General features: G+C 36.4%; 2 protein-coding genes across 8 annotated transcripts; one reads left to right on the forward strand and one right to left on the reverse strand.

The window, feature by feature from the left end:
* Positions 1-25,170, reverse strand: LOC149735070 (metabotropic glutamate receptor 3-like). 6 transcript variants are annotated; one of them, XM_089879739.1, is made up of 25 exons: positions 25,059-25,170; positions 24,514-24,590; positions 20,055-20,175; positions 16,172-16,241; positions 13,084-13,371; positions 12,419-12,537; positions 11,707-11,890; positions 11,433-11,503; positions 10,611-10,680; positions 10,012-10,140; positions 9,559-9,720; positions 9,121-9,208; positions 8,296-8,590; positions 7,652-7,781; positions 6,977-7,063; positions 6,492-6,650; positions 5,605-5,738; positions 4,503-4,665; positions 3,849-4,012; positions 3,212-3,331; positions 2,702-2,933; positions 2,238-2,292; positions 1,608-1,696; positions 1,207-1,364; positions 1-758 (listed from the first exon to the last, which is right to left on the reverse strand). In XM_089879739.1, the coding sequence occupies exons 5-25, from the start codon at positions 13,264-13,266 to the stop codon at positions 155-157; spliced, it is 3,396 nt and encodes a 1,131-aa protein (XP_089735865.1). In that variant the 5' UTR covers positions 13,267-13,371; positions 16,172-16,241; positions 20,055-20,175; positions 24,514-24,590; positions 25,059-25,170; the 3' UTR covers positions 1-154. The 6 variants fall into 6 exon arrangements, with proteins under 6 accessions (XP_089735865.1, XP_089735864.1, XP_089735862.1 ...); XM_089879738.1 differs by having other exon boundaries at positions 16,164-16,241; XM_089879736.1 differs by having other exon boundaries at positions 13,084-13,531; positions 16,164-16,241.
* On the forward strand, positions 16,653-25,653 carry LOC149735071 (uncharacterized). 2 transcript variants are annotated; one of them, XM_089879758.1, is made up of 19 exons: positions 16,653-17,104; positions 18,466-18,579; positions 18,646-18,759; positions 18,935-19,048; positions 19,108-19,221; positions 19,275-19,388; positions 19,618-19,731; positions 20,098-20,205; positions 20,519-20,746; positions 20,965-21,132; positions 21,373-21,501; positions 21,828-21,936; positions 22,121-22,182; positions 22,508-22,638; positions 22,694-22,739; positions 22,952-23,007; positions 23,167-23,268; positions 23,622-23,750; positions 24,114-24,278. In XM_089879758.1, exons 1-19 carry the CDS (start codon positions 16,789-16,791, stop codon positions 24,276-24,278), a joined length of 2,433 nt encoding a protein of 810 aa, XP_089735884.1. In that variant the 5' UTR covers positions 16,653-16,788. The 2 variants fall into 2 exon arrangements, with proteins under 2 accessions (XP_089735884.1, XP_089735883.1); XM_089879757.1 differs by lacking the exons at positions 16,653-17,104; positions 18,466-18,579 and adding exons at positions 24,542-24,671; positions 25,050-25,653 and having other exon boundaries at positions 18,647-18,759; positions 24,114-24,262.
* The last annotated feature ends 81 nt before the right edge of the window (positions 25,654-25,734 follow it).

Genomic DNA, 25,734 nt, shown 5'->3' on the forward strand with positions numbered 1-25,734 from the left:
TTTGTAAATGTTCTTTGTTTAATACCAAATGGGACGTTAAAAGAGAATACTAACTCCAACACGTTAGTATAACGCAAACGCATGAGGTATACTGTGATAAACTACAAAAACACAAACAAAATAGAATACTGGTTTCATACGCCCACAAAACTTATCAATAAACATTTTTTCTTCTTTTAATTTTGGTTACCGAGTATGCTACGACTCTGGCCGTTTTAGGCGGCGAACTGTCGTTTGAATCTTCATATGATAAACCCGGTATACTAACACGCCTAACCGGACTGTTATATCTGTTGTTGTATTTGCCAGCCGCGTCAGAAGAGCTCCTAGCCCTACCCAACTGGTCGTTATGGCAAAATACAGTAGCAGGGGTTACGTTTTCCACCAGTTTTGGTGGGATATTTACACGTAAATTCTCAGGTACGGTTTCGGCCATATAGTAATTCATATTTCCGTTTTTTAGTGTGGGGGAACTTGGGGTAATATGATTTGGATGCTCCGTGACGTCATCTGCGTCACCCAAGGTGTAATTGTCCGTCACAGAACCCCTCATGACGTCAATATTGCTGACAGCACTTGCATTGGATACTCTTCGAAAATCTGGTAATGGGGTTTTCAAAAATACGTCTGTTTTCGTTTGCGCTGTCCCAGAATTGCTCTTTTTAACATATGTAGAATCATCGTCTGGTTTTATACTTCGCCGTTTCAGCTTCGGTGTGGCGATCCTCAACTCAAATGAAGGTATCTCTAATACTGGTCTGAATGGAAACGTTATAAAGGTTAGAGTTATGTGCAGGTACTGAACACAAATCTTGTGTCGGGAAACTATTGCACAAGCTTCTGTATATAAAATTATATTAATATAATAGGTTGATGTAGGGATTGTATATTTACACAGCGATCGTTGCTTCTTATTGGGGTTAGAGCGCTGGCCTCTTGAACAGAGGATATGGGTTCGAAGCTCAGCACTGCTGCTACTATTGTGGGCGTATATGTGACCTTGGGCAAGACATTTAACAGCAGTTGCTCTAACCAAATGGTTCCTTATGGGTTGTATAAATTGTCAGCCATATTAAAAAAACAACCACCCACAAAGTTACGTATGGTAACTCGTAAGCTGGCATTATGAACATCTGTGTTGTAACGACAGTCATCGTCGCTAATTGTTTGTAGCAATTGTCAGCCAGATGTAGTTTATCTACTTACGATAAATATTTTTCTTTCTTAGCATCCACTTTATTACTTCTTCCATCCATCTCCGTCTTACTTCTCCACAGCGATGGTCGTTCCTCTGATGACGTCATCATTAATGACGTAATATCAGGTGCGCTCACGGAGAGACTTCGTCGCCGTAGAATGTCGCTCTATGAAATATACAACAACGATATGAGGGGGAAATGACGTCATATAATCGTGACGTCACCATAAAAATACGTCACAAATAAAAAATATTTTATTTTTAAATCCTAAAGTCTTGAGTATTCCATACAACACCAGTGTACATGATTAACCCATGACGTCACTCCGTGATGACGTCACTATTATATGACACCATTATAACTACCAGATACATATAAGCATAAACGCATATGAGAGTTCGTATTTACCTGTTGTATGTTATCTTCTATATAAGAAGGGAACGAAACCTTCTTACTTGTGGTGGTCGCATCCCCAGCGCTTGATGCTCTTCGTATACCTTTGGTGAGGTTTATTAAAGATATTTGGTCATTCAGCATACGAGATAATGGGTAAAGGAACATAATAGGTCATTAATGTATGTGAACTGCTGTGGTATAGTGTTAGTTTATTGCAAAGAATGTTCACAATTTAGCAGTAAATAAAATAGTTACAGAATTATCTAACAGTATTCTCACGACTCTAAAAGAGCGTTTTTTGTGTCAAAACATGACTAAGAAATATGGGATATTATGTTCTAACGACACCCACCCTATTTAATAGTACTATACATCTATTCTGTCTACTCTTTTATGCAATGCTAAATTATTTTGTCAAAAAGCTTTATACCAGTACAGTATATACCTATATACATGTATATAGTCCAGCTAACTCAAACCCCGTTCCAAAGCTTTATAAATATAAGTTTTAATGAAGTGTTTTTAAAGATATACAATGCGATATAAAAGAACTAATTCTACCTATACTGCCTATAATTAAATATACAGTAACCTATTTTAGACCTATAATGTCTTACAAGTATATATTATATTATAACTCACCTAGTCTCTGTATCCCTACTATGCCATCCCTTGGAACAAAAGGTGTGAATGACACCTGAAAAAAAAGAAAAACAGGCGCAAGTTACGATTAACAGGCACCTTCTAAAACTAAGACCAATTATCATAGTACAGCCTTGATGATTATGGCGTTAACGAAACAATTAACGAGCATGTATTGTTACAACAACATTAATTGTATACCATAGATAATCTTAAGGTACCTAATGGTTGGCTTAGACGAATGATGTCACTTATTTATCCTCGCATGTTGGGGCAACGACAGCCATTACAACACGGGTGTTCTGTTTCATTCACCTCGTGCCAACTTACGAGTTACCACGTATAACTTTGTGGGTGGTTGTTTTTCTGCATGTTTGATAATCTGGACAACCCATAAGGACCACTGGGTTTGGGCAATTACTGTTAAACGATAATCGTTAAACTAAATATGTCAAATAACGTACCTTCCGAAACCGAGCATTATCAGACCTATCGCCTGACCCGCAGTTCTCACAATTCCTCGAGTTGTTTCTTCTACCCTTCGTTTTAAATGAAGCGGCCACATGCCAGGATGTTGTGGTCAGAAACTTAAGGGCGTAGATTTTAGGAAGGAACAAACAAGCCAGAGTATTGGCAGCGCTCATTATTTCAACTGTGGCGAGAATTTCAACGTGGATTTTTGATGACGTGTCTTGGCTGGAAATAGTTAAATTATTATGCTACTGTTTTATCTAGTAATATATTACAGGGGTGTAATTTAAATAGTAAATAAATGTAACTTACTTTATCCTCACGTAGCAGGGCAACGACTGTCGGCACCGCACAGGTGTTCTGTTTCATACACCTTGTGCCCGCTTAGACTACAACGTATAAAACTTTGTGTTTCATTTTTTGAACCGGAAGCTGGAGCAATTGCCGTAAGTGTCTTGCCCTAGGACACATTTTTTAACAAATGTTGTAAAAGCGTATCTTACCTGATACCAACAGTCAAGTAAGTTGGAATAAATGCGATCCACACAACTAATGTTGTTGATACTGTGAACGCTATGAAACGAGACTCGTTGAAGTTGGCTGGAAGGTTCCTGGTTTTCCAACTGAAATTAAAAATAAAGATTATGTGTAGTAATGAGAGAATACTGGGTACGAGCCTCGGTGTGGCTACTATTGTGGTTGTTTTTTTTGGAATATGTGTAACTTGAGGATACTGGGTCCGAAAATAATGCCATTGTAAGTATGGGCGATACCTTCGATGATAATTCATTCAACCCAGTAGTGGAAAGGAAGTTAAAGATAATTGTATATAGTAGGGTGGGGAAAGATGGGACACCTTTAACACATGATATCCAAATATCCTTAATCGTGTTTTAAACAATTAACAACGGATGTAATCGGAAGGTACTGGATTCGAGGCTGGATGCTGCCACCATTGTATATATTTGTCTTTTGATAACAGACAAGTTCAAAAATAGATGCTGCTATAATATGGTGTTGGGGCCTTTCATTTTTTTCAACCCAGTGGTCACTAAAGGACTATCCAATTAGCCAGCTGAATCTAACTTGCAAATTATTGCATAAGTGTATGAATATAGGTGGTTCCAATACCTAACTTACCCGTAATATAAACATGGAACAATTAGAAGAAAGTTGTACGATAGTGGCAACAATATAGTGACGTTATTATCCAGACTACATGCAAGTTCAGCTAGTCCTGGTTTGGCTTGGTACTTCACAACTTTGGGGGGAAAGATGAGACATAGGGAAGACACGACGATAATCTGGAAGAAAAGTAACGTGATTGGGATAATTGTATTCTGCTTTGCATTGAATTGCATGCTGTGCTTCTATTTTGACCCTGTTGAAGGCGCCCATAATGGAACAGTCGTTATAACACGGATGCTCTGTTTCATACACCTCGTGCCCGCTTACGAGTTATTACGTATGTACTTTAGTGGGTGATTTCATGGTATTGCTGCCAATTTGGACAACCAGTTAGTGACCACTGAGTTAGAGAAACTACGGTTAAGGACTTATCTCAAATAAAATAATGTGGTTAAAGTAATTTTAGGGCATGCTGTTTTGCAATGAATTGTATGTGCTACTATTCTGTTTCATACACCCCGCTAAAGAGTAATCCTGTATGGGCAACTTTGTGGGTGCGATTGATGACAGACAAGATACAATTATTTAAACAATTGGTGGGACTTTTTGTCTGTTACGTTTTCGTAGCACAGGCTCTTATCCTGTATAACTGAATGCACTACATACCTGAATAAGTACAATACATCCAGTTATCAACAACTGATGATGCGTCTTCGTCCATCTTGGTGGAGCAACTGACTTCAAACCATGGCTGAATATCCGGAATATTCGGTTTGACTTGACTACGATGGCAGCATAAGATATTGTGAGATCTAACCCGAAAATAAACCTGAAAGTGCAAAATTTAAGCTGTGATTTTTATAGGTAGGTAACGTGTTTACTTTAGAAAAAAGGGGGTTTTTGGAGATTTTTAAGTATTACTTATTTTTTTCCAATCCATAATGTAAAATATCCAGAAGAGCTGTACAGACTTAATATTATGCATGGCAGCATCAGCATTCACAATGTTTGATTGGGCTATAGACACTTTTATCCATAGTGGGCAAAAGATTTAACACCAATTGCACCAAGTGGCCACTTATGGGTTGACCAAATTGTCGGCCATATAGAAAAAAACAATCAACCACAAAGTTGTTATAAAAGTATCTTTTAAGCAGTTGCATAAGATGAGAGGTTAAGTAGACAACACCGACTCATTCAATGTAATCGAATCAGCTCATTATACTTCTCCTTTATTAACTTAAGAAACGTTAATAAGATCAGATAAATAAGTTACATACGCGGTAACCAATAAGCGGACATGAGGTATGTGAAACAGAACACCCGTGTTACATAACGACTGTCTTTGCCCGGCCATGCGAGGATAATTAAGTTACATACGTGGTAACTTTTAAGCGGACATGAGGTGTATGGAACAGAACACTCTTGTATAACCCAAAGTTAGTATAGTAAAGTTAGTAAAGTTAGTCTATACTAACTTTGGTATAACCTATGAAGTTGCCACTCAACGCAAGGATAAATAAGCATTATTTACTAATTTTATATAATCTGCTAATTCGATACCACTTAGCCTAATAACATAGTGCTTAAACTTAATCAGATATACACTTCATGCTCACCTGTATATAAATTATATATTATAACGACTGCTGTTGCCCCGCCGCGCGAGGATAAGTAAGCACTATTTACTAATTTAATACAATGTGCTCATTCGATACCTAATAACATATAATGCTTAAACTTAATCAGATATACACTTCATGCTCACCTGTATATAAAACATGTATGTTCGGTTGGTTTAGCAATGATGAAAAACACCATCACACATTGAATAATAACCCCAAACATGATCACTGACATTAGTTCACGACCGCTTGCCATTATAAGTCTATCATGTCTGTGCTGTATGTATAAGGGCGTATTATTAATATAGTGGGGTGGGGGAAGATGGGACACCTTTTCCTTCTATTTTCTCGTTCCATTTGGTTGTAAACAAAGAAAAATCAAAGAATTACAAAACCATATTTTCACGAATTTTATAGATCCTTGTCAATTGTTTAAAATACGATCAGGATATTTGAATATTATGTGCTAAAGGTGTCCCATCTTCCCCACCCAACTATATATTACAGCGGTTTAAGATGGGTACCGTTAGCACATTATATCCCATATTTTCTAATCATGTTTTAAACAATTAACAACGGTCTATGGAAGTCGTGAGGATACGTTAATATAATTTTGTAAATATTCTTTGTTTACTACCAAATTGGACGATAAAAGAGAAAGAAAACATGGACCATCATATCCAAACGCACTATATTAATAGTAATAAACATATTGTTAACTGTATTTATCTATAGTTTCTATAGTAGGGTGGGGGAAAATGGGACACCTTTAGCACATAATATCCTAATATCCTGATCTTGTTTTAAACAATTACCAAAAAGTATAAAGAAGTCGTAAGGTTACGGTTTTATAATTCTTTGAATGTTCTTTGTTTACTACCAAATTGGAAGAGAAAAAAGAATGAACAGGTGTCCCATCTTCCCCCACCCTACTATATAATAATAATAAAACACCCCAACACTTTATGCATTAATTTTCAATTGACCCAAACAAAATTCAAAAAAATCAAAATTTTATTAAAATACTTACCCGGATATAGTATATGGAGGTGAATACCGCGCACAACAATACAACGCACGCGAATACGCTTAACAGGACTGCAGGGGCTTCGTACCAATGTAGGTATTCTAACTCCAAGGGAACACACCGGCTGTAGTTCGAGTTGGGCCAATAAAAGTCCTGGCATTCCTGGAGGTTATATAAAAGTAAATATTCGGAAGTTTTCAGGTATTGCTACCGTAGTACTGTTGGTAGATTGATTACATTAAATATACTTCAGGGTACCTGATTCAAAGCTCAACGCTTACGAGTTACCTTGCGTGTAACTTATTTATCCTCGCATGGCGGGACATCGACAGTCGTTATAACACAGGTGTTAATACACCTCGTACCAGCTTACGAGTTACCATGTATGTAACTTTTTGGGTGATTATTTCCTTAGTTCTTGTTCAACGGTACATTCACTCACAATGGTGGATGTTTTAGACAATAAAAGGTCCTTGGCAATATCTTACCTGACACCTCGTATTGTTAACCACTATAGAACCTTGTGCGCACCTCTCGCAATCCCAACAGCAAGCTATCTTTATCAATACTTGGACCTGGAGGTAAAATAACTGATAAGGTTTCTATTTTTTTCATAAGATAACATAAAGTAATTAGCTTAAATCTGAGGACCCATTATATGCCTTACTATAGAACTTCACCCTTGACATGCCTCTCTGTAGGATCTCACTTATATAGAATAGAACGTACACATACAATGTTGGGGTAATGGGACAACTCTGTCCTAAGTCCTAGGTTTCATGGTGTGCCACAATGTAGGAACTCACCCATGTAGAATAGAATGTGTATATACAATATTGGGGTAATGGACAACTCTGGTCTAATTCCCAGGTCCCATCATGTGTTTTACTTCAGGACCTCATCAATACAAAGTAGACATAGAGCTCTATTAGAGCCTATATTATTAAGCGTATATAAAGTCTCTCAGTGGGACCTAGATGGTAGCTCCCTGGGTGTTGAATGGGGTAATGGACTACTTCCCGTCTAAACCTCTCAGGATCCATACTTTGTCTCATTGCCAAACATCATCCTTACACAGAAAAAAAGTATATCATAACCAATTAAACCAACATATCATGTCCAATTGAAAACTTACGCAATTATCATTCCCCTTATGATCTTACCTCGCCAGGATGACAAAACTCTGAGCAATAAGATATTGGTGTCTTCCTATGATCCGGCCATTGTATAGCACTAGCATCTAGTATAAGGCCATCCACTGAATCCCAACTTCCAACTCGAACGTAGTCGAAACTACATAATGTATACAAGTATAAAAGGTTGTTGGGGTAAGATGGTCCATGTTTTTTTTCTATTTTATTGTCCTATTTGGTACTGAAAAAAGAATAGTTACGGAATTATATAACCGTCTCTAAAATGCGTTGTTAAATCTTTAAACTGTTGGGAAATATGGGAATTGTGCAAACGGTACCTATATTATACACCTTACTGCATGTATAACTTTCTACAGCGTGGCAAGATATATAGAGTAGAGTGCGGGAGGATGGGACACCTTTAACGCATAATATCCAAATAGCCTGATCGTGTTTTAAACAATCAACAATGGTATATGGGAGTGTCTCATCTTCCCCCACCCTACTATACATGAACGAAGATTTATCCAAGAGTCAGTTAATTACCCCAGCACCTACAATATATTATAGCAAGATCAAAATATATAAACGAACAAAGAATTATGCCATAGTAAGCTAATTACCCCAACACCCAGAGTGCTACAACATATTAACCACTACATTGAAGCACTCACGTTCCATTTTCATTTATCTGCAGATTGTTTAAATCGTAATAAGCTATCGACTTTCCCAAGGTTATTTCCCTACGTTGGGCGCTACCAGGGAACGAAATCTTTCGAATATAGTTGATCAGCTTCCATGGTGGGACGATGAAGTCACCGTTCTCGCTGATGATGTCATCAGTATGGTTGACGTAATCACTGATTGCGTAGGCGAACGCGTATACAGCGTCGTTTACTAAGGAGACTGTAGAGTCAGGAAGATAGCCGTTCGTTTCGTCAATATGTTTATAATTCCAACATGAGTTCTCTAGGAATATAACACAGGATATCATTTGTATAGTAGGGTGGGGTAAGATGGGGCACCTATAGCACATAATATCCAAATACCCTGATCGTGTTTTAAACAAATAACAACGGTCTATGGGAGTCGTGAGGATACGGTTTCATAATTCTTTGAAATTGTTTCTGTTTACCACTAAATGCGACGAGAAAATAGAATGAAAAAGTGTCCTATCTTCCCCCACCCTACTATATGATATTGAATTGAATGTAACGTGTGTATAAGATCGTGGCGGGGCAACAACAGTCGTTATAACTCGGGTGTTCTATTTCATACACCTCGTGTCCGCTTACGAGTTATCACATATGCAACTTATTTATCCTCGCATGGCGGGACAACGATTACAACATGGGTATTCTGTTTCACACGCCTTGTGCCTGCTGACAACCACGTATGTAACTTATTTATCCTCGCATGGTGGGGCCATGGCAGCCGTTATAACACGGGTGTTCTGTTTCATACACCTCAAGTTACTACGTATGTAATCCTTCATCTACCTTCGTTTCTTCGTGTTGTCCAATTACAATTAAAATGGTCTTTCCAGATTTCTTTCCACCATGGATTATTGTGCGTGACGTTCAAATTCTGTTGATGAAATAATAATAATCTAACATATGTGTCGTATACTATAACGAGTATATCCACTATGCTACGCGGTAAAGTTCAGGCAAATATAGTCGAAACGGGGGTTACGTTAGCTTTGACCTATGTAGGGATTTCATAAAAGGTTGTTTAGAAACGGATTCGTCAAAAAAGCCTATTATACTACACTGCACATAAAGGAGGCTGTACTATTCATCGAATTCTGTCATATTTGTTTTACATTGTAGAAAGAAGTAAAACTTTATACTGAAGTTACCTTTTCTAATGGTCGCATATAGATGATCAATCGAAACCATATACCCTATTACTACTTCACTATACAACTGGCGAACCTGAAAATATTCGTCGAACTCTGGATCGATTTCAGTATGTGGTGTGAATGTTAAAGATCCCTGCGCCACATGCAGGTTATCTGATATATCGTTTAAACTGACCCCCCAACCCTCGCTACCGATCCACACGAATTTACCGGTGGCATTTGCACGATCAACGGCCTGGTGGAAAAAATAATACAAACGAAGATTTCTTTTTAACTACATGGATAAATGTAACTTGTTTATCCTAGCATGGCGGGGCAACGACAGTTGTTATAACACGGGTGTTTTGTTTCGTACACCTCGTGCCGTTTAAAAGTTACCACTTATGTAACTTTGTGGGTAATATTTTCTGTAAGGATGACAATTTTGACGTCTCACAAGAGACCACTCGGTCGGAGCAATTTTCGTCTTTACGACCGACGATTTCTCGCCACGCGAGGATAAAACATTAATGATACAACAACTTACACAAAACAATTTGTTTGCTGAAATTCCATCAGTGAAGACGATCACCACACTTGTCTGGCTTTGATCTTTGTATCTTAGTAGTGTGGTAACCACTTCGTCGTACGAAGAATTACTACCGTCTCCGGATACCTGCATGTGATAAGATAGTGATATATGGTAGGGTGGGGGAAGATGAGACACCTTTTCGTTTAGTTTTCTCTTTTCATTTGGTAGTAAACAAAGAACATTCAATGAATTATAAAACCGTATCTTCACGACTTCCACAGACCGTTGTCAATTCTTTAAAACACGATCAGGCTATTTGGATATTATGTGTTAAAGGTCTTCCCCCGCACTACTATATGAATGAGTGAATAAATTTAACTTGTTTATCCTCGCATAATGGCGGAGTAATGACAGTCGTTATAACACGGGTGTTCTGTTTTGCACACCTCGCGTGTCTGCTGGCGAGCTACAACATTAATTACCTAGTGGGTAAAAAATATCTGGGAGATTTTTCAGATTATTTCGTTTTAAATCGTGAACCCGTTTCCTTAAACGTGAGGTGTGCGGACCTTTAACATATTGCATTCATAGTTTAGAACAGAATAGGCTATTACCTGTTGTACGGAGGCGAGGCACATTTCTTTCATATTAGTTTGCACGTAGTCGAGCGCGTCTTTACCGTATCTGTAATAACTAGCAGTTTGAATGAATGAATGTAACTTTATTCTCGCATAGCAGGACAACGTGGTTGGTCTGTTTCATGCACCTCGTGCCCGCTCACGAGTTACCACGTATGTAACTTTGTGTATGGCTGACAATTTAGACAACCTTTTAGTGACCATTTGGTTTAGGCAATTATTGTTAAGTGTCTTGCCCAGGGACACAGACGCCCATAATAATAAGTTGCATATTACTAAAAGCAAGATGACAGGATACAAGCTACATCTGCCCTTTAAAACGAATGATACATTGAATCATGTTTGAAGTTCTTGGTTTTATTGCCTGGGCAAACAGCCAGCGTTAACCCAGCAAACAGGCAATGATTTAAACTGTCCAGCATACCAATGTAAAGCATTAAACGCAGGTGGTTTAGACTATGTAAATATTTTATGCACACATTAGTTGTTTGAGCTTTCAGACAACTACAAAGTGACATGATTTTAGCATAGGCTATTCTATACTGACGTTTTTAAGTACAACTATACGTTATGCCTATTTAATATATACACACAAGGCGCCTTATCACTTATTATTACGGCAATAATCAAATTCTTTGAAACAACATGTACAGTATAAATTGTATGTTAAATAAATGAATCTTATTAATAAATGTAGCTCATGTATGCTCGCGTAGGCGGGCAACGACAGTCAGTATAACACAGATGTTCTGTTTCATACACCTCGTGCCTGCTTACAAGTTAATACGAGCCTCTTACCTATCATTTGTATGAATGAATGAGAAATAAGTCCACCCAAAGTATTCAAGTAGTTCTAACATGGCTGACACCTGTAATACATAACAATTTAGGTTAAAGACGACGACTCATTAGTGACCACTGGGTTGGAGCAATTGTTAAGTGCTTTGCCCAAGAACACATACGACCACAATGGTGGCAACGGCAAGCCTCGAATCCATAACCTCTAGTCAGGAGCCGAGCGCTCTAACCTCTGTGGCACAGCAGTTAAGACTTAATAAAAGCATTATTTTACCTGAAAATCGTCGGACGGTACAGTAGTGAATAGTGTCGGGAAAATGGTTTTATCTGTAAGCTCCAGTGACGTTGCAAAGTAACTGATAATAGGTGTCAGGGCGAGGTTACACGCATGCGCAGACAAGAGAGCGTTTGAACTGGATTCTGGTCCCACAATTCCAGCTACGAGTGTTGGACATTCTCTGGAATGAAAATTCATAACTAATTGCAACTTATATCCGATAAATACGACGCTTGGTTATTACGCTGTATGATACCAGAGGCATGACATATTTAACTACTGAGTTGTGTATATATATATATATTTTGGGTAAGATGGACACCGTTAGCTCATATTATCTCATATTTCTGATCGTGTTTTTTAACAATCAACAAAACGTTTTTAAAGTCGTGAGGATACGGCTATATAATTCTGTAAATATTCTTTGTTTGCTATAAATGTGACGATAAAACAGAATAAAAGCATAAACAATCTTACCCCAACCAATACTATATATAGTACTGTAGGGGTAAGATGGGACACAGTTAACACGTAATATCCAAATGTTCTGATCCAGTTTCAAACATTTAACAACGGTCTATGGGAGTCGTGAGGATACGGTTTTATAATTCTTTAATGTTTTTTGTTTACTACAAAATAGGACAAGAAAATGGGACGAAAAGGTGTCCCATCTTCCCCCACCCCACTATATATGTAGTAATATACTCACGGAAAACAAACAGGATAATGTGTGCAGTTGTTGCAGTGTGGCAGAACTCCCAGTGTTCGAGATAAAGCAATCGATTGGGAGTTGCAAGTATCGAAGATACGGAAACCAAGAGTGAAATTCTGAATGAAATCACAAAGTTAATTAAACCTGGTTATTACGCTTATGTAAGGATTGCTTATTCTATATGGGTGAGGTCCCACAACGAGACATGTCATGGGACCTGGGATTTAGGCCAGAGTCGACCCATTACCCCAACATTGTATAGTAGGATGGGACACCTTCGGCGCATAATATCCGAATATCCTGATCGTGGTTTAAACAGTTAACAACGGTCTATGGGAGTCTTGAGCATATAGTTCTATAATTCTTTAAAAATTCCTTGTTTACTACCACATTGGACGAGAAAATAGAGTTAAAATGTGTCCCAACTTCCCCCACCTTACTATATATGCACATTCTATTCTATATGGGTGAGACCATACAGTGAGGCTCGCCATTGGACCTGGGATTTGAGCAAGAGTTAATCTAAGCTTGCACACGTATAATTTCCAATATTACTCCATACTTTTATAAGGAAAAGGGTAAATACTGTGTACACACCAATTACATTGTGTATACACTATACTAAGGTTTTAAATCTACATGTGTAGCATATAAAACCTCACCTTCATAAAATTGGGCCATGAGTTCACTTTCTGTACAGCGTAAGCCATCGCCTCCATCCGTTGTATAGATCCCATATCTTCTAAGTCAAGACAGCCTTCGTTTTGATGTATAGGGAACAGCCCTGCTAGCATAATGTCGCCTTCCATAGAATACACTTCATGGTAACGGTGGAACAACCCCATACATATTGTGCCTGTAGGATCAACTTCAGAGCAAGCCTCTATAACCCAGTCTGGTGGTGGTCCAGTATCGGAGTGATATTTCGTAACTTCTTCGTTTAAAAACGTCTGAAACGTATGCGGTCCTAAGATATTGGAACTTGTCTTCTCTTTGTCGGAAGTTTTTCTTGCCCATTGTGTATTAGACACAGTAATTCCAAAAATCAGTAAATAATAAATCCACATGTTTTGCCGTATATCCAAATAAGCAATTTGTGTCAGAACTCAACTGCAAGAAGTTGTTTTATCACAAACAAAACCGCATCGCGTTACAGACAGCTATATACAAACTAAAGGTAATAAGTTCAAGGCCCGTCGCTGCTACCGTTGTTGGCGGTTGTTAGTCTTTTGCAAGACATCTAACGGTAGTTACTGTAACACTTGTAACGCATTAAAATATAAATCACCCACAAAGTTACATACGTGGTAACTCGTAAGCGGGCACGAGGTGTATGAAACAGAACACCCGTGTTATAACGACTGTTGTTGCCCCACCTTGCAAGTTTTAATTAATAAGTTACGTATACGTGATAACTCGTAAGCATTACCGAGGTGTATGAAACATGACATCTTCCCTACAATCTAAACCGAGAAAAACAACGGTTACTACAAAAACAAGGAGATCAAAGCCGTTAGATTTCCCTACACCACATATTAATATTTGTTCTTGCTCCTACCGATCGAAGTAAACGTAATAACCGCGACGTCATGACGTCCCTACATGAATAGAACAACACACGCGCTGCTTTGGTATTATGAAGCATATGTAAACACGTTACAAAACATAATATAGTAGGAAGGGGGAAGATGGGACACCTTTTCATTCTATTTTCTCATACATTTTGGTAGCAAACAAAAAAACATTCAAGGAAGTATAAAACCTTGTCCTCGCGACTTTCATAGACCATTGTTAATTGTTTAAAATACCATTAGGATATTTATATATTTCGTGCTAAAGGTGTCCCATCTCCCCCCACCCCACTATATTACAAGAATCGCTTCTGGTAAAAAAACTTATTTTATTGGACTAAAGAAAGGGGCTGTTTCTAATCATAGCCTATGTAATAATAAGAAACCGTAAATAAAACACTACTGCATTTACCGTAGTATACATCGTATTCTGCTGGGCAAAATAAAACGTACCCTTTCGAAATTAGGTACAATAACGTATATAGGCCTAATATCTGTCCAAAGAAACAAAAAAATGAAACAATAAAAGCAGATAATAGAAAATTGCTTATTTAATTACATATTGGTAATCGAAATTGACGGCAAAAAGCACAAAAATAGCAGACTATTAATAGTAAATAACTGATGCGAAGGCGCCAAAATAGCAAAAAGCTAATACCAAAAATTAGCATTAGCAACGAAATAGCAACTGCTCTACAAAACCTTTAACACTGCCGCTGCTTTATGAGATATTCTTATGCCGTCTGATGATAGCGATCTTATACAGAACTAACGGCGTAAACATGTAACACGGACAAAATGCGATTTTATTGCTAAGTAAACATTATTTCGTAACCACACGCCAAGGCATAGCGGTAACCGGGAATTTTAAACACGGTTTTGTTTAATTATCGACGTAGTAGGCTTGGAAATAATATAAATGTAGAAATAGCGGTATATATTTTCTTATATAGTACTGTGGGGTAAGATGGATACCGTTAGCACGAAATGTGCCATATTTTCTGATTGTGTTTTTGGCAATTAACAACTGTTTTTTAAAGTCGTGAGGATACGATTATGTAATTTTGTAAATATTTTCTGTTTGATAATAAATTTGACGACAAAAGGAAATGAAAATATGTTCCATCTTACCCCAACTTACTATATTTATTATTTTGGCCTCCTGTCTTTATATCTGAACATACGAAAATAACGTATTGGGTTATATACGTATTTATACACCAAACATGGTTAATATTTTTCGGCCAAAGGTAATTTTTCTGCGACAGATTATAAACACATTCTGTTGCATTTTTATCCAATTAAATCTTAAATAGCTCTCTAACCCATCTAGCGGTTGTAAAAATTATTACATATTGCAAACTGTATATAGAACACGTAGCCTCTGTATTGTATAGTAGGGTGGGGGCGGAAAGGACACCTTTAGCACATAATATCCTAATATCCTGATCGCGCTTTAAACAATTACCAACGGTCTATGGGAGTCGTGAGGATACGGTTTTATAATTGTTTGAATGTTCTTTGTTTACTAACAAATGGGACGAGTAAATAGATTGAAAAGGTGTCCCATCTTCCCCCACCCTACCATATTACTTGTTGGAAAGGGCAAGGTGATACAAATACCGTTTCTCCAACATTCCAACCACAAAAACTAACTCAAACCAAAGCAGGGACTTGGTGTGTGGATATAGGCTTATATGGGATGTTGTTTTTGCCAATTAACCTGCCAATTTTGCCATTTTCATGTCTTGCCCAAAGACACATACACCCACAATGGTGGCAGTGTTAGTTACTGTATAGGACATTATGCAAAAGTCTTATTGTTGCAATGAAATGTGTGTTAATAATGCTTAGTATATATGTATAGTACTTTGGGGTTAAAAATATACAAATGTGAGAATGCATTTATAGCTCTGTAAATATTCGTTAGGTACTATCAAATGGGGCAATGAAAAAATGAAAACATGAACCATCTTACCCCAACCTACTATATGGCCTTTGTTATTGTAGTTTGTTGTTATTGTAATTTATTTGAATTACCATAAGTTTCCCATAGGTTCAAGTATTGACATTCACATTACCTTGTTTGTTGTAATATTTAATATGTTTGACTAATATCACAAAACTGATAAGGATAAATCAAACAACTCAAGTATGAAATCTCAAACTACCTTTGCACCTTATTATAATCAACATGAAGTGTATGGCGACGTGCTTTACTTTGCTTCTTACCCAAGTTGTAGCCTTGCCTGGTAAGAACATGGTTTTTTCTATTAAAAATAGTTTTATATTAATAATAAAACAGTTTTTAAGAATATATGGTTTACTATATTGAAAATAGTTCAATAATTTTTTAGGTGTAAATAGTAAGAATATACAAGAATGTAATAATGTTTTTGGTGAGAATTTATAATATTAAATTTGCTTTAGTTCTTACAGAACTACCAGCAATGGCTGATAATAAAATAGCTAAACATATTTGATAATATTAATATTTCTTTGCGAATATGATAGCGCAGATTAAAGAAAAGTTGAAACAAACATACAGCGACAAAATTACAGTTGTTAAAACATGCTAATCTTTAAAAACAGATTTCTAATGGAAAGAAGAGTGTGCATGTGCTATTATAAAAATGTTTTTATACAGAACCAGATGCAGTTGCCTATTACAGTGGGTATGAATACACCTTCTTCAACAAAGGGCCAAGTTATCGATTAACATTTGATGAAGCAAATCAAGATTGTAATGCTAGAGGTGGCAGACTGGCAGATATAAAATCTTCTTATGTTCAAAACATGATTAAGAACGAAATTAGGTATTTAAAAATAATTGAAGACGGTTGGAGTTCATGGGAACGAGGTTACTGGATTGGGGGAAAATGTGGGGGTAGCTCAACTAGTTGGAGGTGGGGGGATGGGACTAGCTTTTCATTCACAAACTGGTATCCTCATAATACAAAGAAGAAATGTAAGGTAAATGAACCGTCACAACAAAGATCTACAAGTCGAACCTTAGTGTTTGCCTTTAATGACAATGGTGCTTGCCACAATATATTGGGTGCTTGGGGAGCAGCTGATTATGGTGGCAAAAAGAACTGGATGTGTATGAGAGGTTTGTGGCTTAAGTTTTAGGTCTTTAAGGATATTTTAACAGAAACAGGTTAATGTGTCTGCTTATAACCCAGAGTTTTCAGGTTCAAAGCTTGATGCTGATACCATTGTAAGTATTCTTGAGTAAAACACTTGCTCAAACCCAGTGATCTCTTATGGGTTGTCTAGAGTGTCAGCCGAAATAATCTCAACAAAACAATAACCCACAAAGTTACATACGTTGTAACCAGTAAGCGGTCAAGAGGTGTATGAAACAGAACACCCGTGTTATAATGGCCGTCTTTGCTACGCCACATGAGGATAAATAAGTTACATTCATCCAGATGATCCATGTATACCGGACCCTTGTTATCATGGGTCATGTAATGGAACAACTTATGGATTTAAATGTTTTTGTGATGATGGATATACAGGAACTTACTGCCAAATAGGTAATTTGATTTTTTACCAGCTGGGCTGTGTAGCCTATTTATACCATTAGGTAAATACATTTTTGTATTTAAACCATGTTGATAATATAACTAAAATGTTTCTGTTATACTGGATATGTAGGAAGTTTGGTAGATCATTAAAGTTAACCGAACTATTGTTCTTTACAGACATAGACGACTGTGCCTCAATGCCTTGTCTTAATGGTGGGACCTGCACAGATGGGGTGGCTAATTACACATGTACATGCGCTGCTGGGTTTAGTGGAGGAAATTGTACAATAGGTAATTTTGTTGCAGAGTTTAACATACCCACGTTGCATATTCGTGTGAGGTTAAATAAGTGAGACCGATTCACCCTTTTTCCCCGAATCCTATTTCCTAAATACTATTGCTGCCTTTGTTTCTTTACAGACATAAATGAATGTGCATCCTATCCATGTAGAAATGGTGGCACCTGCTTAGATGAAATCAATGGTTACTATTGTCAGTGTAGGGATGGTTATGCTGGTGGAGATTGTAAAATAGGTAAACCTATTGTTGTTTATTGTAATGTGCCCGACAAAATGTTTGTATAACAAACGTTTTTACCAGAACAGCTGTTTAGGTAAACAAACTTTGAAACTTTCGGTAAAATTTATTATAATATAGGCAAAAAGAAATGATTATTTTATTGTATTGGGTCAAATAGATAATTATGCTTTTGCAATGATATCATATAAATAACATTTATCCCATATTAGATCTATGCCAACCAAATCCATGTTACCATGGAACCTGTAGCCATGCAACTGGTGGATATAAATGCTCATGTTTTATTGGATATTCAGGAACTAATTGTGAGACAGGTAAATATGTATTTTACATTTGTATTTTTTCTTAATATTGTTTTAAATGTTTCTTCTTATTGTTGCTTTACCTGTTTTTTTTACAGACATAGACGACTGTGCCTTGACCCCTTGTCTTAATGGTGGGACCTGCACAGATGGGGTGGCTAGTTTTACTTGTTCATGTGCTGCTGGTTATACAGGATTTAATTGTGAAACAGGTGTTTTGTATATTCCATAGAATAATTACTATTCCAGAGTATTGTTTTTTAACTCTTTCTTAACAGACATAGACGACTGTGCCCCAAATCCTTGTGTTAATGGTGGGACCTGCTGGGATGGGGTGGCTAGTTTCACTTGTGCATGTGTTAATGGGTATACAGGAACTATTTGTGAGACAGGTAATTAAGTTTAGGCAATTACCGTTAAATGTCTTGCCCAAAGACACATATGGCCACAATAGTGGCAGCATCGAGCCTTGAATCTGTAACCTCTGGGTTAGACGCAGGCCCGCTAATCATTCTGCCACAACGCCGGTCATTTTCCTAGATTGCTATTCTAACTCTTTTTTTACAGACATAGATGACTGTGCCTCAATGCCTTGTCTTAATGGTGGGACCTGCACAGATGGGGTGGCTAGTTTTACTTGTGCATGTGTTAATGGGTATACAGGAGCTGACTGCACCACAGGTAATTTACTTTTTCCATATCTCCTGTTTACTAAACAGTGTATTAAACTTTTTTTACAGACATAGACGACTGTGCCTCAATGCCTTGTGCTAATGGTGGGACCTGCAAAGATGGGATAAACCAGTTCACTTGTCAGTGTATGAATGGGTACACTGGGTACATATGTGAAATAGGTAAATTTTTTACTTTATTTTATATCAGTGTTGCTTTAGCTGTTTATTTTTAGATATAGACGAATGTTCTGTCAACCCTTGTTTAAATGGTGGAACCTGCACGGATGGGATTAATAGTTACAACTGTTTATGTGTTGCTGGGTATACAGGAACCAACTGCGAAACAGGTACTTTGTTATCTTTACCCTTTAACTTGCTGTTCTGTTCTATATACATTATTTTGGTCCATTACCCAAACATTGCATATTGACATTCTATTCTATATGGGTGAGGTCCTACTGAGGGGTAGGGTCCTAATATGGGTGAGGTTCTACAGTGAGGCATGCCATGGGACCTGGGATTTAGATTAGTTGGCTCATTACACCAACAATGTTATTCTTTTACCTCAATTTACAGACATGAATGAATGTGCTACGAACCCTTGCAACAATGGTGGGACATGCTTAGATGGAATTAATGATTATACTTGTTACTGCCTGGATGGATACATTGGTGATACATGTCGAACAGGTAAACATATACTGCTGTTGTTGTAACCAGGCATAACGTAATATATTAAATAGCTGATGTATAAATAGATAGGTTTAGTTTAGAAATAGGCTGTCAATTATATCCGTAAGAAACTTGTAATAAATTCCGCAAATCTGACCCTGATCTGGTGCTCATATGGCAGAACGATTCTTGTGTAAAGAAATACAGTAAGGATCTGGTTCTACGAACACGTAACAGACCAAAAATCAAGTCCAATCAATTGTATAATAATAAAGATATATATTTCGCCTAAATGGCATCGTCAGTCTCCTATTCAAATGATTCTAACACCAGATCCTAACCTGTATATCTGTAATAGTGTTCTTGTATAATTGTGTTGTTTAGATTTATGCCAACCAAATCCATGTCAGAACGGTGGGAATTGTATAAGATGGAAAGGCAACTTTACTTGTGATTGTAAACCTGCATATATTGGCGATCTTTGTAAAAAAGGTTAGTACTACATTAAGTTAATTATAAGAGACTAGAAGAGTAGAGTCGAAAATCTTATTGGCATGCTATGCCGTAGGACCTCACCCATATAGAACAGAATGTGCATATATTATACAATGTTGGGGTAATGGACCAACTTTGGTCTAAATCCCAGGTCTTATAGCGTGCCTCACTATAGGACCTCACCCATATAGAATAGAATGTGCATATACAATGTTGGAGTAATAAACTCTGACCTAACTTGTTTACAGTATAGAATAGATGTTATGGTATTTAATCTTTACTATGTCAAACTTTTTCCTTAAAATTTCAGCAAATTTTGAAGGCAATGATTTCAACAATAACCTCATTCATATAAATTTTGAAACCAATGATTTTTCTTCATTTTCTGGATCAAGTAATCTTTGTAAATTAAACAAAGAAGCTGGACTTGCTATTATAAGAGACAAACAAGCACAAGATGTTATTGAAAACCAAACAAGTTCAATGTATGGTGGTATGGAAGTACAACTGTGGATAGGTGCAACAAAAACTGAAGATGGTAAGATTATACTTAAGTTGCCATGGTACAGTGGTAAAGGTGTAAACTTTTCCTTTTGCAAGACTTTTAAGAGTAATTGCTCAAACCCAGTGGTTCCCAATGAGTTGTCTAAATTGTCAGCTATACAGAAAATCAATCAACCTTTAAGTTACATACATGGTAACTCATACTCAATCACTGTTGTTGCACCGCCACGCAAAGATAAAATTTCCATCTAGGTTGGTTCTGGTTGGATGGAAGTCACATGACCTTCCAATACTGGAATGAAACAGGAAATGATGTCATAGGGAGTTGTTTGAAAATAGTCAGCCAATCAGGGAGCAAAGAATTACGATGGGTTCCTGGGGATTGTGACGAAACAATGGGATATATTTGCGAACAACCAAGTATTTATTTCGAATCTTTTATTTTTACAATACAAACATAATGATGTAAATGTATGCCGTATTTTTATTGCCAAATGCCAAGTATATCTGAAACATCTTTTTTTCATTTTGGGGGTAAAAGCATTGTTTCTTTGAGATCACAATTAAAAGAACACCAGAAAATTATAACCAGAGTTATAATATGATATGCCTGAAAGCAAAAGCATATTGTTTTTTTTTAAATTTGTTTATTTTTTTAAGACACCTTACTTGATCCATGTGAAGTGATAGAATGTTACAACAGTGGGACTTGTATAAGTAGTGGGGCTCATTATCATTGTCAATGTGTGGATGGGTACATGGGGGAAGATTGTGCAACAAAAATATCAGGTTCACATTTTGTTTCAGCTAAGTTATTATGGTTTAACATGCAAGCTGGCATAAGGTGTGTGAAACAGAACACCCGTGTTATAATGGCTGTCGCTGCCCTGCAATGTGAGGATAAATAAGTTATACACGTGGTAACTTGTGAGCGAGCATAAGGAGTATAAAACAGAACAACCGTGTTATAACTTATAACTACTTTCAATGGCCTGCCACGCAAGGATAAATAAGTTAAATAAGTGGTAAGCTAGCATGAAGTGTATGAAACAGAACACCTTTGTTGTAACTGTTGTTATGTTCAGTGTTCTCAAGACTAAGTTTATTCTCAACAGATGAAACAACGGTTGGATTTTCAACAGAATTAATCATTTTTATTGCGTTGTGTTGCGCCATTGGATTTTTACTGCTTGTTGTCATAGCTACAGTGGTGTTCTTTATAAGGTAAGAAATCAGTTTCAATACAAACATTAACAACTATATATATATATATATATGACATATAACTTTTAAGCTATTTTCATTGATTTCAGAAGATAAAATCAACATTGTAAAGGAAAATGTTAATATATATTTATTTAAGGAAATATATATTCTAATCAGTGTTTCCATTCACTTTGTTTTACAGAAGGCAACATAATGTTAATACGAGGAATGAGCAACACTGCAATTGTGATAAATCTTATAAAAGTAAGGTTTTAGTTCTTTGACTTTTACAATTTTTTTGAGAAAGTTCCAACCCAGTGGAAACCCAAAAACAATCAGCCACAAAGTAACATACGTGGTAGCTTATAAGCGGGCACAAGGTGTATAAAACAGAACACCTGTGTTATAACGACTACCATTTAGTTAAATTCATTCCTTTAATTGCCCAAAGTAACATCAATCACCCACTAAATTACATACGTGGTGGCTCATAAGCGGGCACGGGGTATATATAACAGAACACCCGTGTTATTACGACTGTCATTATCCCAAATTACATTCATTCAATCATTTGTCAATTTTACCATAGATGACGTTGTATACGAATGCATTGAGGACCTTGTCACTGATCATAGCATTGATAAAACTAAGCTTTGGGAAACATGTGAAGAGTTAAGTTCAAATTCAAACGCTGGGTACATTCTACAGTATGGAGAAATGGTTTGCATTTTGATTAATTATTATTTTTTTTTTTTTAATAAAGTCTTTATTTCAGATGAAAAAAATAGATTTTTCGGAAAAAGTTGATTCAGATGAAATGTGTAAGTTGATATAGTGTTTGATGTTTCGTCAGTTTTTAATAAAATTATAGCAATTACATCGGAATTTAGGTACATTGGTGCGCTGTTAAATTTTGTTTCAAAAATGGATTCTTTCGGAGACCGAAAAATTGTGTGTCAGTAAAAATATTGTTACAAACCAAATAAAAGTTGTTTGCGCTGGTTAACTGTTTTACATTATTGATATTTTTTAGTAAAAATACCAATTCAACCAATCAGTGGGGAGTATGTGAATGAAGGAAATCCTCAGGTAAATGAATGAAAATATGTTATGTAGAATTTTTTTAAACAATTATTTAAACTGTATTTGAGTAAATATTTTCACTTAATTATCTTTTTGAATCGAGTATAAAAGGCAAACACTTTTGCTGTTTTTATAATAAGACTTTTAACTGTTTTTCTTTCCAAGGTTTTTATCGCTGGACAAGTGAAATGTTTTGTAAAATTCTGGGAGATGATTATGACGCAACAATGCAGGGTTATTGTGGGGTTTCCAGAAACAAGAACTCAAGTAAGTAGTTTTGTGTTTGTTGTTCACTCTAGAAGATACTAGGTTCAAGGCTCCATGCTGCAACTAATGTGGAAATATGTGTACTTGGGCATAGCCCCATGGTGGTTGGAGCAAACCGACCAGAAGATACTGGGTTCAAGGCTCCATGCTGCGACTATTGTAGGCGCACATGTTGTTGGGCAGACATAAGCAGAAAAGAGGTTATAAAACAGAACACCAATATAGACCTGAAATCAACTTGGCTAGCTAAACCGCTTGCTGAAGATATATTAGGTGGACTCACACATGCTATGCAAGGATAATTAAGTTACATTCATTCTCTATTAAAGAAACAACATATTGTGTTTTTTCAGTTTTATCCAAAAGTGAAAAGAAGTAAAACTTACGGCAATGTAAAAGTTTCAACATTGGAGAAAAGGCATTTCGATTATTTTAGCATTATTATACTGGAGGCTTTGAGCCAAACAAACGAATATGAAAGCGTAAGTTTGTAAATCTAACCTTACATTTATATTTAGATTTGTGTTGAGATTTACTGATCTCAGTATGATAACTGTCTAAATTGTCAGCCATACATGAGAAACTTGTAAAAAGGCGGGCCTGAGGGGAAGCAGAACACCCATGTTATAACAAGTGTTTTTGCTGCACCAGGCGGAGACAAATTTAAAAAAACAGTGGTCACTAATGTTGTCAGCCATACATTAAAAACTCCTAAAGAAGAGGGCCTGGGATGTATGAAACAGAACACCCATCACAACTGGCATTGCTCCACGTGTGGATAAAATAGTTACATTCATTCATAGTTAGAGTAATTATCTGTTTACCAAAACTTTTAAATTATATAGATATCTCGGAAAATATTTTTGTTTGAGTTCAAAAATTGGGCTGATTATGATGTCATAAGCACAAGTTCTAGATTTGTTTGGTTTGTAAACAAAGTGACGGAAAACACAACAAAAATATCCGATGGCTCGAGTGTTATTGTTTATGGAAGGTATGAAGTATTATAATAAATGCTTTTTATTTGTAAACTGTATGTTAAGGTAATAGGCCAACTGTGGCCTAAATCCTAGGACTCACGGGTTGTTTAAAATGTCATAGTACAAAAACAGTTAGTAAAATTACTGACAAAGTTACATACATGGTAACTTGTAAGCAGGCACGGGGTGTATGAAACACGAACACCAGTGTTATACTGACTGTTGTTACCCCACCATGCAAAAAATAACTGTCAATCATTCCTACCTTAATTATTACATCATAATGTGTTCAGTGATGAAGCGTCCTCATTGTTTGTGGCATATCAGCAGCTTGCTCTTCAACTAAAATACAAAAACAAAATCAACATTTATCAACTAGTTCTTCAATTAAGGACACTAAATGCAAGGTTCTTTTCAACAATGGTAGGTATTTGTATTATTATTACATGAGATGTCATGACAGAGTGATTATTGCGCCTCTAGTCCAAAGGTTATGGGTCCGAAGCTTGACACTGCCAACGTTGTGGTAACTAATTTGTTGTTAAAATTGTCAGCTATACAAAAAATTAAAAACTTATGCGGTAACTTGTAGACGTGCTTGCGGTGTAAGAAACAGAACACCTATGTTATAACCATTGTCATTGCCCCACCACAGTAGGATAAATAAGTAACATAGAGAGCAGGCAGAAAGTGTAGGAAACAAGACACCTGTGTTGTAATGACCGTTGTTTACCGGTCACGCGAGGATAAATGAGTTACATTCATTCAGATTTCTACCAGTAACAGTGCTTCACATTCCAGGAAACTTACATTTTGCTTCATCAGTTGTTGTTGGAAATCCAAATCCTTGGAAACACTGATCTTACATTGTCTGAAGCTCGGAAAAAAATGGCAAAGTTGTCAAGTTTTTGTTTGTCCTGTTCAAAAGTTATTGAAATTATTGTTCACTTTTTAATGGGAATAATTGCATTATTGTCCTAATGTTTGGAGATTAAAACAAGTATATTACAAAAAAATAAGAGCCTTCAACAACTTATATTCAAGATTTTGTTGCAATTATCGGTCAATTTATAATGGGTTGTTTTAATACAACCTTAAAAGCACATATGTATGATATAATTGTCTTTATTTTAAACATTTGGTTTAAAACTAAAACCATCTTCAGTGATTTCAGAAGTTAAAATGTAATGTTTAAAATATGGCTGTAATGTTTAAAATATGGCTGTAATATTAAAACTGACCAAAATATGGCTGCTATAACTGGTTATTTATTTAGTTGATTGAAACGTTTTCTTTATTATTACCAGGTCACAATTCTGGTTTCAGACAGAATTTGATTTCCTTGAAAAAACAGGTAATAGAGATTGCATTGTTACAAAACAAACAACATTATTACCTCATATTTTACAGTGAAGTATGGCCATAATGCATCAGTGGTCCTACCTGGTGATTTTGAAACAGAAATGGTAAATTTTACCTATATCTA

Source organism: Ciona robusta, chromosome 6, assembly GCF_009617815.1.
Source record: "Ciona robusta chromosome 6, ASM961781v2".
NCBI classification, from domain to species: domain Eukaryota; kingdom Metazoa; phylum Chordata; class Ascidiacea; order Phlebobranchia; family Cionidae; genus Ciona; species Ciona robusta.